This window comes from Schistocerca nitens, chromosome 5 (assembly GCF_023898315.1).
Source record: "Schistocerca nitens isolate TAMUIC-IGC-003100 chromosome 5, iqSchNite1.1, whole genome shotgun sequence".
Taxonomy (NCBI): Eukaryota; Metazoa; Arthropoda; class Insecta; order Orthoptera; family Acrididae; genus Schistocerca; species Schistocerca nitens.
In genome coordinates, this window is record NC_064618.1 from 447,414,716 (window position 1) to 447,431,656 (window position 16,941).

Consider the following 16,941-nt stretch of genomic DNA (forward strand, 5'->3'; position numbering starts at 1 on the left):
ATTCTAGAACCCATGTTACTACTAAGTCCTTCCCTCATCTGTAGACTGTAGACCAGAGGTATGTGGAATCTTCTTTCTATGCAGCTTATGTCAACAGATTTTACATTTTAAAATCTCTTGCATACATTTTGGATATCTTTATTTGCACTTTACATCTCTTCCTTTACAAATGACCAATTCTGTAAGCCATGGCAAAGACAGTTACTAGATGTAATAAAGAGAAGAAAAAGAAATTGGATTGGGCATATATTAAGAAAGAATGACGGACTGATAAAAACCGTTTTAGAAGGTTATGTAGAAGGGAAAAGGAAGCGAGGAAGGAAGAGATTCCAGATACTGGATGACATGATGGACGGTACAACATACAGCAGCCTTAAGAAGGAAGCAATGGATCGCAGAAAATGGAGAGGCAAATGACCTGCTAATATAGCAGATAACTGATGATGATGATGGCAACATGGGACAGAGAAGCCAATTACCTTTAACCTTATCAGATCATGTAGTCATCTTATGAGAGAGATCCCTAGGTCTTTTGTTTCTTTTCTTGCTACATCATTTGTTCCCAAAACATCATAATTCACAGAAGTCCTGCCTGAAATTTTGCACCCGCTTTTATTAAGCTAGTTATATTTTGACTGCTTCTACACTTGTTTTACCTGTTCTTAATGGTTGGTAGTTATTGTTTTCAGGCCTAACAGGACTTCTGTGTTCTTTTATGACGCTGTCTTTTCTTTTTTTGTTCATAGTAGCCAATAATGCATCATGATAAATTCTTAATTTGGTTCACTGTCAGTGAAAACACACACACACACACACACACACACACACACACACACACACACACACCCACCCTGAGGCTGAAAGTAAAGAAAAGAGTTGAGACCCTATTCAAATTGTTTCTTGAACAGCCAATAATCATTTGGCCTTCTGTATGTCATGACCTTCTCCCATATTTCCCAACTCGATACCTATCTTGATTAACAATGCTTGAAAAACTATATAAATTTATGACAATATAAATGATGTGCTTATCAATGAAAGTAAAATTATAATAAAAGAAATTACATAAGTCTTTTCCACATGGGTTCCATATATCAAGCAACAACTATACACCTATAATAGAAAAAAAAAAAGAGTGTGCCACAATAAGTACAGACATGGCACCAAACATTTATGAGCCAATAAGACATGTTTGGAAATAAAACTTTATTGACCACATCAGCCGTTCACAGTATGCACCACTAGTACTTATAACACGACATAAAAAAGAACAGGTGCAACACATTTTAGCTAAATCACATTAATTTAAAAGCAACAATTTTAAATCCACCACTATGATGTAACTTTTGCCTTAATAAAAAGATGTTTACAGAGTACTCAGAGATGCAAGATTCATTGCTGAACTTATTTCACTATGTCGGAACTACACCCATTTGTTGAAACTAACAAACAGGAAGTAAAAACGATGCACATTTTGCATTATTGGGAACTTTTAAGAAACTGCACCATGTTTTAGCCCTCTATATTTGCGGTAGCCTCAATCTCAACAACCTTGAAGTTTTCATTTAAAGATTCCTTATTTCCTTCCAACAGTACATCATTGATTAATTTCTGCGCAAGAAGATTTTGTTGGAGGGTGAATGCACGTAACTTGTTTGCCACATGTTGCCCAAATGTGTCAAATGTATCTGGTGCCTGCATTGAATTCAGTTTGTTTCCTGCCATAGACAATATTTCACTTGTTCTGTCATCCATTGGACATTTCCGCTTCCTACAAGGTGCTTCAGTTACACTTTTATTTGAGTTGGAGGATCTCGGAGTAGTCGGTGTTACTGGTGTTGTTGTTGATGATGATGATGATGATGATGATGATGATGATGATGATGATGATGCAGTTGGTGTATGTGGATTCAAGTTGGTGTCTTCAATGGCCTCATTTTCCGTATTATTGCCCTCCTCAAACTGGAGAAAAAACAGTGCCTGTTACTGATTTGTGCTGTAATTATTATTATTATTATTATTATTATTATTATTATTATTATTATTATTTATAGGGCCTGTGAATAATTTTGTAATGGATATGCATACTATAAGACACAGAATTGGTGCAGTATGCTATGAGACAAGACACGGTACTATGAAGGTAGATGACTTTATATGATCTAACTGAAACTTACATAGACAAATTGAAATTGTTAATACAGCATGCAGCAACATAATTTCCAGATCCCAAAATGCAATAAAACCCATTTTGTGATCACATTTTTTTTTTAATTTTTTAATACTGTCAGTATGTATCTAAAGTTTTGTTTTACGCAGTTTTGAAAATCATATCAGGTAGGTGACACCCCCATTTCCCATAGACCAAATAACTATTTATGACATTTCCCATGACCCTTACCAGCATAGCAGCAGATATGTTGATATGTTGGCAATTTCTGCCTGGATATTGGCCTTCAGTTCTTGCAGGGTCATTGGACAATTGACGTAAACATGGGATTGTGGGGTGGGGTGGGGTGGGAAACACACACACACACACACACACACACACACACACACACACACACACACACAATTGCAAAGGACCAAATCGGGCTGGCCACTTCGAATGTGACTTCAATTCTTGGAGAAACCCATGTGAAGCACTTCTCGAAAACATTCCTGAGGATACAACTGTTATTTCCAATGCTGAAGCCCATTATCACTTGACCGGATGTGTCAACAAACAGTCATGCACTACTGCGCCAAGACCAATCCCCAAAAACTGCACTGAAGGCCTTTGTAGTCATCTTAAGTTACAGTGTGGTGTGCTGTTTCCTCAGCTGAGATTGTTGGATAGCGGGTTTTTGAAGATAACAGGATCACAGTGATTAAATTCTGCCCCCCCCCCCCCCCACAAATAGATGAACTGGACTTGGTGAACATTTCAAGGAGAGATTTTGTTTCAAAAGGACGGAGCAATGGTTCACGCTTCAAGGGTGTCAATTGTTTTGAGTGGCCAGCCCACACTCCCAACTTGGTGCCTTATGATTTTTTGTTCTGGGGTTTTTTGAAATCCCGAATTTCCGAACTGAAACATTTCAAACACGATATCTAAAGCAAATGGCAATTTCATCATTGTTTAGGAGCTACACATGGAATATGAGTCAGAACTGTCCCATCTAAAGGGAGTGGATCACTTTTCTTAAACTAACAGTGTTGTGTTAGTGGCTGCAGCAGATGTGAGCTGTGAAACTATGCCCTGAGATGTAGAAACAAATGGAAGAGTCTCTACTGGAAGTATTCTACAGAAGACAAACACACAAATTTTTCTGAACTAGTTGTCAATAATAGATTGAAAATTCCACACCCTCAATTAATTCTAAATTTCACCGAAATTGTGGAATATGTTCTTGTTGTTGATAATGATTTTGCAATGCAGCACATTATAAAGAAGCCATATCATCATGAAACAGTGAACAAGGAGGGAAAAAAAATTTAAATTACTGACCATCAAAGGCACACCATGTTGTAGAAAATACATTTGGAATATCGGCGATAAGATGCTGTACTCTCCACACAACCATCAATTTGAAGCTGGACAATATGGAGACTGTTGCATTAATTTATTGCATTTTGCACTACTCTTTGAGGAAGCTGAATTGTGTGAAAGGTGTAACCAAGAAGTTATGCATCCACGTCAAAGTGGAACGAGAAGACAAATTTTTGAAAACACAAAAACTGTTAGAGACAAATACAAACACTATTTCAATACTGTTGGAGCTGTTCCACTGTAGAACTGATTCGTGTACTGGTAATTTTCCCTCCCTAAATGTAACTGTACAACATGAACAAGTATATTTATGTTCTTTTTATCACAGTAATTAACTGCATACAACCACCTTCAACTTATTAATCATATATGTATGCAACACATATGCCTTTGAATAAGCTTCTAGTGTTGAATTACCTCTCACATTGCCTCCTAAATTTTATCCTCAATTGTGTTTCTGTTGGGTCTAAATGTTTCTTCATTACTCAGAAAGAAGAGATGGTCAAAATATCACAAAGTCTGCTTATATACTTCTTTGTTTTGACATCGTATCAAAAGACTGTTTTCTTGCTTAGCTCTCTGTGCTAAACAGCCAGCAACAGTTTTTTTATTTTATTTTTTTATTAGGGCTTTCCTGTTTGCCATTCAGGTAACTGATTGTATTTTTTCTATTATAGAATTGTAAGCAGCTGCTCTCTTAACTCAATGCTATATTTCTTGCTCTTAATTTTCCACAATCATATGTGACTCCTCTACATTTGAATAAATTCAGCAATGAACTCCCTAGACCACTGACACAGATCTGCCAGTTTAAAATCCACTGTGCACATGCAGCCAAGAAACACTAAACTGAACAAATCAGCTGACTCAAAACATTCCACACCAGATTTATGGCAAACTCCTGTCCAAAACCTACAATTTGCCTATGCAGATGCGATTGGTACCAACATATGAGTAATTTTGTTCGAACTTCCATCATCTTCCATGTTTGCACGCATATCAGATCTGTGCAAATCACCCTTGTCCAGACGCAATGATCTGTCTGCAAAGATGTGATGTATGCAGGCAGATCATGGCATGTGGACCAGCTTTAAACAGAAACTAAATAGCACAAGAGATTCCAATAGACTGCATTATTTAATCTTTCGGGTCCAAGCTTTGAATCTATTTTTTTTTTTTTTACGTGCAGGAAATGAAATTGCCTTTTTTCTTATGGCCAGTACATAGCACTATTGGATAAGCTGACAATCTTATATTTCTATTTGTGCAGATTCAATTAACACCCAGCTTCAGTACTAGGATTATATATTCCTAATTGGATATACACTACTGGCCATTAAAATTGCTACACCAAGAAGAAATGCAGATGATAAACGGGTATTCACTGGACAAATATTTTATACTAGAACTGACATGTGATTACATTTTCACTCCATTTGGGTGCATACATCCTGAGAAATCAGTACCCAGAACAATCACCTCTGGCCGTAATAACGGCCTTGATATGCCTGGGCATTGAGTCAAACAGAGCTTGCATGGCATGTACAGGTACAGCTGCCCATTCAGCTTCAACAAGATACCACAGTTCATCAAGAGTAGTGACCGGTGTATTGTGATGAGCCAGTTGCTCGGCCACCATTGACCAGACGTATTCAATTGGTGAGAGATCTGGAGAATGTGCTGGCCAAGGCAGCAGTCGAACATTTTCTGTATCCAGAAAGGCCCGTACAGGACATGCAACATGCGGTCGTGCATTATCCTGCCGAAATGTAGGGTTTCGCAGGGATCGAATGAAGGGTAGAGCCAAGGGTTGTAACACTTCTGAAATGTAACGTCCACTGTTCTAAGTGCCGTCAATGCGAACAAGAGGTGACCGAGATGTGTAACCAATGCCACCACATACCATCACGCCGGGTGATACGCCAGTATGGCAATGACGAATACATGCTTCCAATCTGCGTTCACCTAGATGCCGCCAAACACGGATGCGACCATCATGATGCTGTAAACAGAGCCTAGATTCACCCGATAAAATGAAGTTTTGCCATTCGTGCACCCAGGTTCACCGTTGAGTACACCATCGCAGGCTCTCCTGTATGATGTAGCGTCAAGGGTAACCACAGTCATGGTCTCCGAGCTGATAGTCCATGCTGCTGCAAACGTCATCGAACTGTTCGTGCAGATGGTTGTTGTCTTGCAAAGGTACCCATCTATTGACTCAGGGATCGAGACGTGGCTGCACGATCCGTTACAGCCATGTGGATAAGATGCCTGTCATCTCGACTGCTAGTGATACGAGGCCGGTGGGATCCAGCACGGCGTTCCGTATTACCCTCCTGAACCCACCGATTCCATATTCTGCTAACAGTCATTGGATCTCAACCAACGCGAGCAGCAATGTCGCGATACGATAAACCGCAATCGCGATAGGCTACAATCCAACCTTTATCAAAGTCGGAAACGTGATGGTACGCATTTCTCCTCCTTACACGAGGCATCACAACAACATTTCACCAGGCAACACCGGTCAACTGCTGTTTGTGTATGAGAAATCGGTTGGAAACTTTCCTCATGTCAACAAGTTGTAGGTGTCGCCACTGGCGCCAACTTTGTGTGAATGCTCTGAAAAGCTAATCATTTGCATATTACATCATCTTCTTCCTGTCAGTTAAATTTCACGTCTGTAGCACGTCATCTTCATGGTGTAGCATGGTGAGCTAGTAAAATGAAAATGAAATTTAAATTGCACTGCACTCAAAAGTGAAAAACGCGAGTATCCATTGCAGATACTGCTTTCCATTACTGTGTGGCTTAATAGCAAACAGCAACAAGTAATTGTGAAAGCCAGATATTGGAAGTAATTACTTTAGTTCCTGACAGATGCATATTTGATTTCAAAGCATTCAGAAACCAAGGCCAACTTTTCCACTGTATGTCCACTTCCATTACTATAAATTTCTGATTTTGTGTGTAACATACGAAGTTAGTGAAGAAGTACATCTCACAGAATTGTCAACTAACACAATGTTAATGAGCAACAGTCAGCTATACAATGTCAGAAAAACAGAACTGATAATTATTCTAAATAAGTGGAATAAATACCAAACTTCACAGATGTTCTCCTTCATAGCTTGCAGGACCAGCACTCCCAGAATAAACGCATTGGAAACATTGCATACCCATGGCATATGGGGATAACTTCCAAAATGAATTTTCACATTGCAGTGAAGTATACGCCAATTTGAATCTTCCTCCATTCATTCTGGAAACGATGCCCCAGAACGCAGCAAAGGCATGTCACCACAATATCATTTCTTCCAGGAGTCCTATTTTCACAAGGTATGCAGAATTCTATTCTGTGGATTTTGTAATTAGGGTACGAGTTACTTGCTGAAGTATAGGTGCGAAGGTGGGTCACTAGTTGTACTTGGTTAGGTCAGTTGGTAGAGCACTTGCTCACAAAAGGCAAATGTCCCAAGTTCAAGTACCAGCCAGCACACCGTTTTAATCTGCCAGGAAGTTTCAAATCAGTGTACACTCCACTGCAGAATGAAAATTCATTCTAGACTAAGTCAGTTGGTTCCTTTCAGTTTTGTGTTTAGAAATTGTTACTCTCTCACTTTGTCATTCGTTGTAAGTGAATAGGGAAGGATACAAGAAAACTAAAACAGACTTAGAAACATCTTCTGTATTACCTATAAAAATGTACAAACTGATGCCAGCTGTGTAAATGTATTACTTTCGTAAAAGAATTTTCAAATTACACTACGTTGAAAAGCAATCTTTCTTACTTGTGCACCTGGCCCCAGGCCTAGGTCTGGAACTTTATTCTGCAATGAAGTCAAACCACCCAATGGTTGTCCTGGTCTCTGATTCAAAGTCTGTAACACTATATAAACATACAAATAATTAAAACATGATAGAGTCATCTGATACACAGTGATACAATAGCATAAAAGACAAGAAGCATCACTCGTCTATAAAGAGCTGCATCTGAAAATTGAGAAAATATCCAAGTTTACTGCATTCTATGGTTTGTCTGCAATCAAATTTGGATAGGCTTCATCATCAAGTTGAAATTGCTTGCTTTATCACAGAATTTTCAAGAGTCAAGTGCATCTTTAAGTTGCAGGTAGTAGCACACAGCTTTACTGTGACATTTTTTCTTACTACAGTACACTTAACCTACTTCCATCACTGTATAGATGACAAGAAACTGTTTTAGAATTACAATACCAATAAATTATTTGAACCAGATAAAGAGACATATAATATATTTTGGCTAGTACATTTACAACTTTAGAAGTAGCAGCAGGCCACATTACTTGGTTAGAACAATTTGCTAATATATTTTGTTACATATTTCAGGGTGGAAACGGAATGTGTGATAACCTCAGTTTGTGTGCTGTGGCAGTTTATTTTCATTTATTTAATTTCTCTTATATGAGTTTACAAGAGCAATGATTGCATATCTGAATGCTGTGGGGTTTCTTCACAACACTGTAAATGCTACTATTAACTGTAGACATAGATATTAACTGTGGCTACTACAGGAACTTAATGGAAGAATTTGCGATCTGCAAACAGCTGCTACGTGCAACAGGAACTGTCCGGTGTCTTCATAATGCAGCAGTTTATTGAGTTAAGGGACTGAGGGAAACTGGCTCCTGTGGCGAACACATTGTTAAACTTTAATACTTCCTATGTCAGAAAAATTCCAGGGCACTTTTTTATTTGGGGGGGGGGGGGGGGAGTGCAATACTAAATGGAATAATTGTTGTTTTTAATGCTACCTGGTACATATGTATCCTTGAAATGACCTTGGCCATGTTTCCACACAAACTCGCTAGGTGGCAGGGCTGTGCTTACCAACACATTGTTTAGGTTCCTGGTGCATTAGTTACAGTGACACAATGGATGCTGACTGTGAGCAGAGAGTGAACATTAAGTTCTGCATTAAGTTTGGGAAAACTTGCAGCGAAACATGGGCATTGATTAAGCAGGCATATGCAGGTGAGGCACTTTCAAGGACTCATGTTCAAGAAGTCATGTTTTTGAGTGGCACAAAAGGTTTTGCGAGGGAAGAGATTCAGTGCAAGATGATCCCAGAGCTGGTCACCTGCCTACAAAACATACCAATGCAAATGTGGAGCGTGTAAGGCAGTTACTGCAAGAAGATCATCATGTAACTATGCATGTGATATCAGAAGAACTTAATTTGAATTGTGGTGTGTGTCATACAATTTTACACAAGAATTTAGGGAAACAAAAACTTAATGCAAAACCCTTCCCCCACAAACTAGCAGATGAACAGAATGAGGAAAAACAAAGAATTTCTTCTGAACTACTACATATAGCCTGGCATTATCCCATATTTCAGCTGAAGATGATTGCTGGGGATGAAAGTTGTGCAACCAGTATGACTCTGACATGAAGCATCAATTAGTTTAATCGTGGAGATCCTCATCAGTTTCGAAAAAGTCAAAGAGAACCTTCAAGAACAAAGCCAATGTTCATCGCATTCTGTGATAGTAAAGGATTAGTTCACCATGAGTATGTTCCTCTAGGTCAAACAGTGAACCAAATTCTTAACATTAACATCTTGAAACTGTTTGCAAAAAGCAATTTGACGTCACCACCCTAATTTGTATCATTCTCGTGACATGGCTGCACTGCATGACAATGCAAGACCCCATACTGCTTTATCTGTTATAGCGAGTATCTGGCCAGACATTCTGTTACTGCCATCCCATATCCACCATATTCGCCCAACCTCTTGCCTTACAATTTTTTCTTATTTCTATGAGTGAAAAGGCAACTGAAAGGAAAGCTTCACCAAGATATCGCAGACATCCAACGGGTTGTGACAAATGAGCTTACAAGCATCGCACTTGAAAATTTCCCTGCTTGCTTCCACGACCTAAAGAAATGTTGGTAACTGTGTATAGACAGCCAAGGTGACTACTTTGAGAGGAGCTTGGATCATTAACCTCGAAGTGCACTTCACTAACTGGTAAGTGCAGTTCTCTATTTTTCCTGAAAAACTGTCCTGGAACTTTTCTGACAAAAATGGCAATTTCTACTTTTGTTGAAATTGTCTGGAGAACACAATTCAGCATTATATGATAACTCTCAGACTGTAACTCAGTCTGGAACTGTTTCGCAGGAAAGGGCAAACTTGGTAAATGGGTCGTGGATAAAGACCTCAGTTCTAACCAACAGGTTTCAGACACAGCCTCCCACAGACAATCAGACAGTCAATGGGCCTGGTCTCATTCCTGAACAACTGTCTCTTAGGGAAACAGCTCACAAGAAGAGGAAAGAATTCTATCTACGTTCTGGCTTCATCGCAGGAGATGTCATTTACCAGGTAGAAGAGAATATTCAGGGAGCAGTACAAAGCATGGATTATGGTCAACTGCAGATTGTCATTCACCTTGGCATCGAAATGGACCCTATTCTCCATTCTCTCCATATATTGGCAGGACAACTGAAGATCACTAATCTCATTGATCGAATTACATCACATCACATCACATCTATCTATCTATACCATCACTCAGAGGAATTGCTGGAGTACTCTTCTCTAGAACAGGGTGACATTTCTTGACCAGTATTACATGGTAGAGGGTCTCCCTGAACAGAAGAAGTGTTTTTCAAACAACGGAACAGCAGAGTGCATGTGAAATGCACCCTGTCCATTTGTTTGCTCTGGCACAATTTTGAGAGCCACAAGGGGAAAAAATCTCAGAAACCAGCCAGATAGCTTTCACAGCAATTCCCAATTACACAATAACAAGAACTGAAAGTTGGTGAACACCCAAGCTGGTAAAAATAAGGAATCAATACTGACAAGATAAGTTAGTCTCCCTTTGATGATGTGTGTTTACAGCAATGTGCAGAAATGTTTAGGTCTAGCAAGGTCTAAAATGAATCTGAATGCAACAACCACTGCATCCAACAGTCAGCATTGGTGGTGCAGGTAAACATTTTTTTTTACTTTCTACAGAGTGCCAGGGTCAGATGCAGCAATTGTACAGCCAACCAAAGACAGTCTAGACTCACGAACACAGAAGAAGTGACTTTACCTAATACTGACTGAGAAACCTATTCTTGCATTACAGGCGATAAAACACAAACAATCTTGCAAACTACGTCTGAATGTGCTATCAGACACTGCCTGGAACATCTAGGCAAAAAGCCAACATGCAAAAGAAATAGTTTAGAACACCTATCTACAAGCAGACCTGATCTTTTCAAGGATTTCATCAATGATCAATGATAAGACAACAGAAACAAAAACTTCATCAAGAAAACTATTGTGTTTGGTACATTTAAAAAGTTAATTTAGAACATATACTTCCAAAAAAAACAGAAGAGATGTGGTTGCAGCTCAAACATATCATATATTGCACAGTAGATGAATGTGTACCAAGTATGGTAACAAGAGACAGCAAAAACACATCTTGATTTAATTCTGCGGTAGACAGAGTGTTGTAAAAACAGAAATGGCTACACTCTTGCTACAAAAAGAATGTACATTATCAGAGAGAAAACATCTGTAAGATGACCTATGTTTGAGGCCTACAATGTTCCATACAGTCACTTGTTGATAAGTCTGGTGCTGAAACTTTACATGAGACAAACCTTCAAAATATGATTCCATATTAAAGGCGGATTCACACATCAGGATCTTGCTACTGTGTCATTGTTTGGATGTGTGATATTGAAATAAGCACTCTTGGTTTGGAAAAACATCCTCAGAGTGAACAATACAACAAGCAATGACAGGGAATGACAGTGGAATGATTCACTTTTCTAGCTCATATTTACTGTAAATATCTTGTTCTAATGAATGGTCCAGCAAGACTAGAAAAGAGCACACAGGTCACACTTATTTACAGAAAGGGTGAAAGAATACATACAAACAATTACAAACTCTGTCTTTCTAGCTCCGAAACCATAATCTTAAGTTCAAATGTTACGATGTTTCCTGAAGAAAAGAAGCTCGTCTAAAAGAATCAGTACAGAATCTGAAGAAAATATTAACATGAAACACAGCTAGTTTTTTCACACACAATTTCTTGCAATTAATAGATGGAGGTGAACAATTAGATTCTGTCTTCCTTCATTTTCAAAAGACTTTCAACACACTAGGACATTGTTGACTCATAACCAAAATACAATCATTAGTGCTGTGGTCAAGCAAGTCTCAAACAGCTCAAGCAGTTCACATCAAAGCCTTAGGAATCTCGGGCTAGCCCACATTCCCCATCACCTTACAATTTAGTGGCATCTGTTAGTAGATGAGTCTCACCACTGAAATTTGTCACAATTGCAATTCAGTCCAGTTCTCTCAGTTTTATTTCATTTAATAGGAATTGAAATATTAATTATTTTTCTTCTTTCACCACAATGTTAGCACCCAGTTTTCAAACAGATTAAAAGCTGACAAGTTTTTGTATGTTGTTCCAGAGTATGAACAGGGTTCAAAATGATCTTTATAGACAACTTGGTAAATATTATTAGATGGCACACAATATGTCATGCCCTGACATTGTTTTAAGGGAACCACACCGTGGTTCAGGTTGAAAAAAATCAATTTTCGGTTTTCATCATATTTCGATAGATTAAGGTTTTATTTAAGTTCTCTGAAAAGGATTTAAAGAGCATTTTCCTACCACGTGTGTTTATGTGCCATGCCCACTTTTCTGCATATACGAGGTGTGGCTAGAAAAAAATCGGACTAGTACTGGTGAAACAATAAAATGAATGCAATAAGGCTGAAAGTCGCGTGGCCTGTCACGTGACTCTCGCTCCGCCTACTGCTCGAGTTTCATCTGCCTCCTGCACTCAGTCTGCCCGTGGCGTCTGTTTTAAGTAGTTGACGTTTTGTCTGTGCGTCAGAAAATGTTGAGTGTACAGAAAGAACAGCGTGTTAACATCAAATTGAAAAAATCGGTAAACTTGTTCGACACTTTCCTTGTCAACTCCTGTTAACTCAGACACTGCTCTGATTGTTAAACGGCGATCTTGTAGAACAAGTTTACCGATTTTTTCAATGTTTGCATCAGTTTTTGCTGACAATGGTCTGCCAGTGCGAGTGTCATCACTGGTGTCTTCGCGGCCATCTTTAAATCGTTTAAACCACTCAAACACTTGTGTTCGCGATAAACAATCATCGCTGTACACTTGTTGTAACATTAGAAACGTTTCACTTGCAGATTTTCCTAGTTTGAAACAAAATTTGATGTTAACACGCTGTTCTTTCTGTACACTCAACATTTTCCGACGCACAGACAAAACGTCAACTACTTAAAACAGACGCCACGGGCAGACTGAGTGCAGGAGGCAGATGAAACTCAAGCAGTAGGCGGAGCGAGAGTCACGTGACAGGCCACGCGACTTTCAGCCTTATTGCATTCGTTTTATTGTTTCACCAGTACTAGTCCGGTTTTTTTCTAGCCACACCTCGTATTTTAGATCTTTATATCCCCTACATTGCACATTAGGGAATTTTTTTTTACTCCTGAGTGTGTTGGCTATCCTTGGAATGCTGTTTGTAAATAACACGCTTTCAAACACACAGTTAGTTTTGTTCAAGTGTGATTGTGAGTAGTAGTTATAGAAAACTTGCAGGTATACTATGGGCAGGCAATTAGGAGAAATAAAGAAAATCTGGAGGCAATGAAGAGATGTTCGGGCCATATTCTTCCTTAAGTCCTCTACTGATAAGGCATGTCATGGATTGTGTCCATCAGGAGAAAATTCATGGTGGAAATACAATATGGCTCAGGCAACTGGAGAATCTTATTCTTACAAGCATTCTCTTCCTGCTACTGTTATTACAGCAATTAAACTTATTTTCAGAGACTTGGCTCATCCTGACCTTCTAAGGAAATGTCTGCATGGGCAGACACAGAACTCAAATGAATGTTTCAACAGCAATATTTTGGAACCGCCTTCCTAAAACTGTATTTGTATGCATGCATAAAATGAAACTAGGAGATCATGATGCTGTTATTACATACAATTGTTGCAATGTTGGAAAGTGTTGGGTACTGAAAAAGCTTGGAATTAATCCTGGTGAAAAGATTATCACTGGGCTGCAACACTGCGATAAAATGAGGATAACCAATGCAGACAGGTCTGAATCTAATATGGCCCAGAAAGCAAGACAAATATCCAGGAAGGTGAAAAAGAAGCTGGAAGACCTGATAGAGGCCAAAGAAGGGCCATCATATGCAGCAGGACAGTTTTAATTAACGGTAAGTAACAAATTTCAAAAACTTTTTCTTTGAAATCAATTTCCCGCAAACTAAAATTTTCAGTACATATGCCGCATTATATCAAAAACTATCATAGATAAATGAATGAAATTTTCAGAGGTTCTGCATAACATTAAAAGCCACCTCTGGTACTGAATGATCAGAAATAAAACAGTCAACGATGAAAATTTTTTCCTCCAGATGAAATATGTTCAGGCGCTATTAGAAACTTCAGAGCAAAAATTGTAAGAAAAAAGTTTGAATATGTTTATGTATCACAAAGAAAATTCACTTGAGAAAAAAATATAAAATTATGAGGCAACAGTGCAATCTTACAATTTCATAAATATGCATACATGCTGGTAAAAGGAAGCTCTAAACTATCACCTAAAGAAGCTTGGGATGTTGTGGTACGAAGTTTTTCAACAACAAAAAGCTGACAAATAGACATCAAACAAAACAAAAAACAGACTTTGAGCACAAGTCATAAACATCATTAATGTTTTAAAAAAATGGCTCTGAGCACTATGAGACTTAACTTCTGAGGTCATCAGTCGCCTAGAACTTAGAACTAATTAAACCTAACTAACCTAAGGACATCACACACATCCATGCCCGAGGCAGGATTCGAACCTGCGACCGTAGCAGTCGCTCGGCTCCAGATTGTAGCACCTAGAACCGCACAGCCACTCTGGCCGGCCATTAACGTTCAAGATATCGAATTTTGTCAACCCTGTTTCCAAATAATGCTGTTTTGTACTGTTCAATGTGTGCCCCATATTTGCACGTATTTGTTCTGCTTGTATAGAACTAGTTGGTCTGGTGCTTTTTAAGCATGGATAACTCTGGATCTCTGCTTTCCTTCTTTTTGCAATACATCAGAAGTCACAAAATTATTTAAAAGGAATTAACTTGCCATATGCAAAAAGTAGTAGGTAATAATGTTACAGTTAAAGGATAGGATGAAATTTTTGTTAGTTAACATAACATTAGTCTTAGAATGTGAAACATAATAAAACCAGAATGTCACAGTTCATTCTGCATATTGTATGTTCAGTAAATCATTAATAAATTATAATGATTTATTTACAAGCAAATAAAACAAATTAGGAAATGGTTCAACATACATGGCTTATTTCAAGTCTGTTCAAATACAACATCTGTTTCTATTATAGGATGCGTGTAAGACTAATAATCCTCAAACACTGTGATTGGTTATGGTGCATACTAATAACATTTATGAAAATCACATAATATGAATCTGCCAATATGACTAACTGTTAACAATTTTGGGAAAAGGACAGATTGCTATTCGCCGTAAAGAGGCCCACTGTGTTGCAGAGAGGCATAACGAAAAGACTGTTACACATTAGAACTTTCAGCCAAAGCCATCTTTAGCAAACAAAACACACACACACACACATACACACACACACACACAAAAGCAAGCACTCTTCATACACACATGACTGCTACTACTGGCAGCTCTGTCCTGATTTTGGTCAGAGCTGCCCATGGTAGCAGTCATGTTTGCATGGTGTGTGTGTGTGTGTGTGTGTGTGTGTGTGTGTGTGTGTGTGTTTTCTTTGCTGGAGAAAGCTTTGGCCAAAAGCCCTAATGTGTAAGAGCCTTTTAAATGTGCCTGTTTGCAACTCAACGAGTATTTCTTACAGGGAGTAGCAATCTGTCCTTTTCCTCATACTGTTGACTAGCAGTTATACACAGCTGCACTCCTATATCAGTAGTTTTGTTATGATAAGTGATGGTAAGTAAGCTGCTGTATATGGAATAATGTCAGAAGGTCTCAATCATCTGCCTCTTGGGGTGAGCATAGCTTGTGATGTGCACCACCTCCAACCACCCCAACGCATGATGATACAGCACATGCAGTGTCTCTCCAAGCATGGAGGGGTGTGGGCATCTGTATGCTATGCAAAAATTTAATAATATATTTAAACTGTTAATGTTCACTGACATAGAAAAGTTCCATTCCTTCTTCACTCTCATAGGGATCCGTATAAAGTAGGCTGTTTATTTTTGGAACTCAACCTACAACCAGCTTAGAGACAGAAGTGATGACACTATCTGCAGGATCTGGCCATTATTTTGCAGGATAACACTCAAGCACGTACAGTGCAAGCCGTTACTGATTTGTTTGACTGATGGGGCTGAGTGTTATACCACCTACTGCACTCCCCTGACTTAAACACTCATAAGTTCAATTCTATTTCTGAACTGAAGGAAACACTTCACGGCATTCGCTTCAGAACTGCTACAAATTCGTTGGGCAATAGACCGCGCCACTCAAACTGTCAACACAACTAGCACTGCTAAGAGTATCCCACGACTTCCATATCACTAGCAACGGGTTATGCACAATGCTGGTAACTACTTTGTAGGTCAGTAAAACTTTGAAACACATATCAATTTTGTACGAGTTGTAATTGCCTCTAATGCCAAGGTTGTATGGATGAGAACTTTTGTCATAGAAAGGATGGCAACTGTCAAAATATAAGTACTGTTGTCTGTTAGTAGGTCTATTGTGGACAGAAGTGTGTAGCTGGCCTTCGGTGAGGATGAGAACAACATCAAGGAAAGTAGCACGGGATTTGGAATAGGACCATGTGGAAATTAATTGGGACAAGGCATTTATAGATTCCAGGAATTTTAACGGGTCAGACTCACCATGAGTCCATATGGCAAAGACGTCATCAATGTATCAAAACCAAACCAGGGGCTTAAGGCTTATTGATCCCAGGAAATCTCCCTCCAAGCAACCCACGAAAAAGTTGGCATAGGACGTAGCCATACTGATTCCCATGGCCATACCCCTGATCTGTTTGTTTTGTCTGCCCCTTAACACTGAGTCCCCAAGACAATTCAGTCACTGCCCTTTTTCATAGACTTCTGTCTGGCTACCTCAAAAAAGGACATACTGTTTATATGGGCAGATACTGCACTTCACCTACTGTTTTTGATTTTCCATGGGAGAATAAGATGAAGGCTTTGGGGACTTGCATGCCTAATCATAGAGGACTTCCTAAGCAAGGTGCAGTCAGAAAAAAAAAACAAAAAAAGGTGACTGTATATTTATGAGGAAGGAACATTTGTTGTGCCTGAAGTGGAGGGACACAAGAGATG

General features: G+C 38.9%; 1 protein-coding gene across 1 annotated transcript in view; it reads right to left on the minus strand.

Moving 5' to 3' along the window:
• Window positions 1-16,941, minus strand: part of LOC126260257 (mediator of RNA polymerase II transcription subunit 15) — a 165,811-nt gene that overhangs the window by 80,290 nt on the left and 68,580 nt on the right. The window contains exon 6 of the mRNA XM_049957585.1: window positions 7,324-7,421. Within this exon, the coding sequence (XP_049813542.1) occupies window positions 7,324-7,421 (98 nt within the window). The remainder of the gene's footprint in view (window positions 1-7,323; window positions 7,422-16,941) is intronic.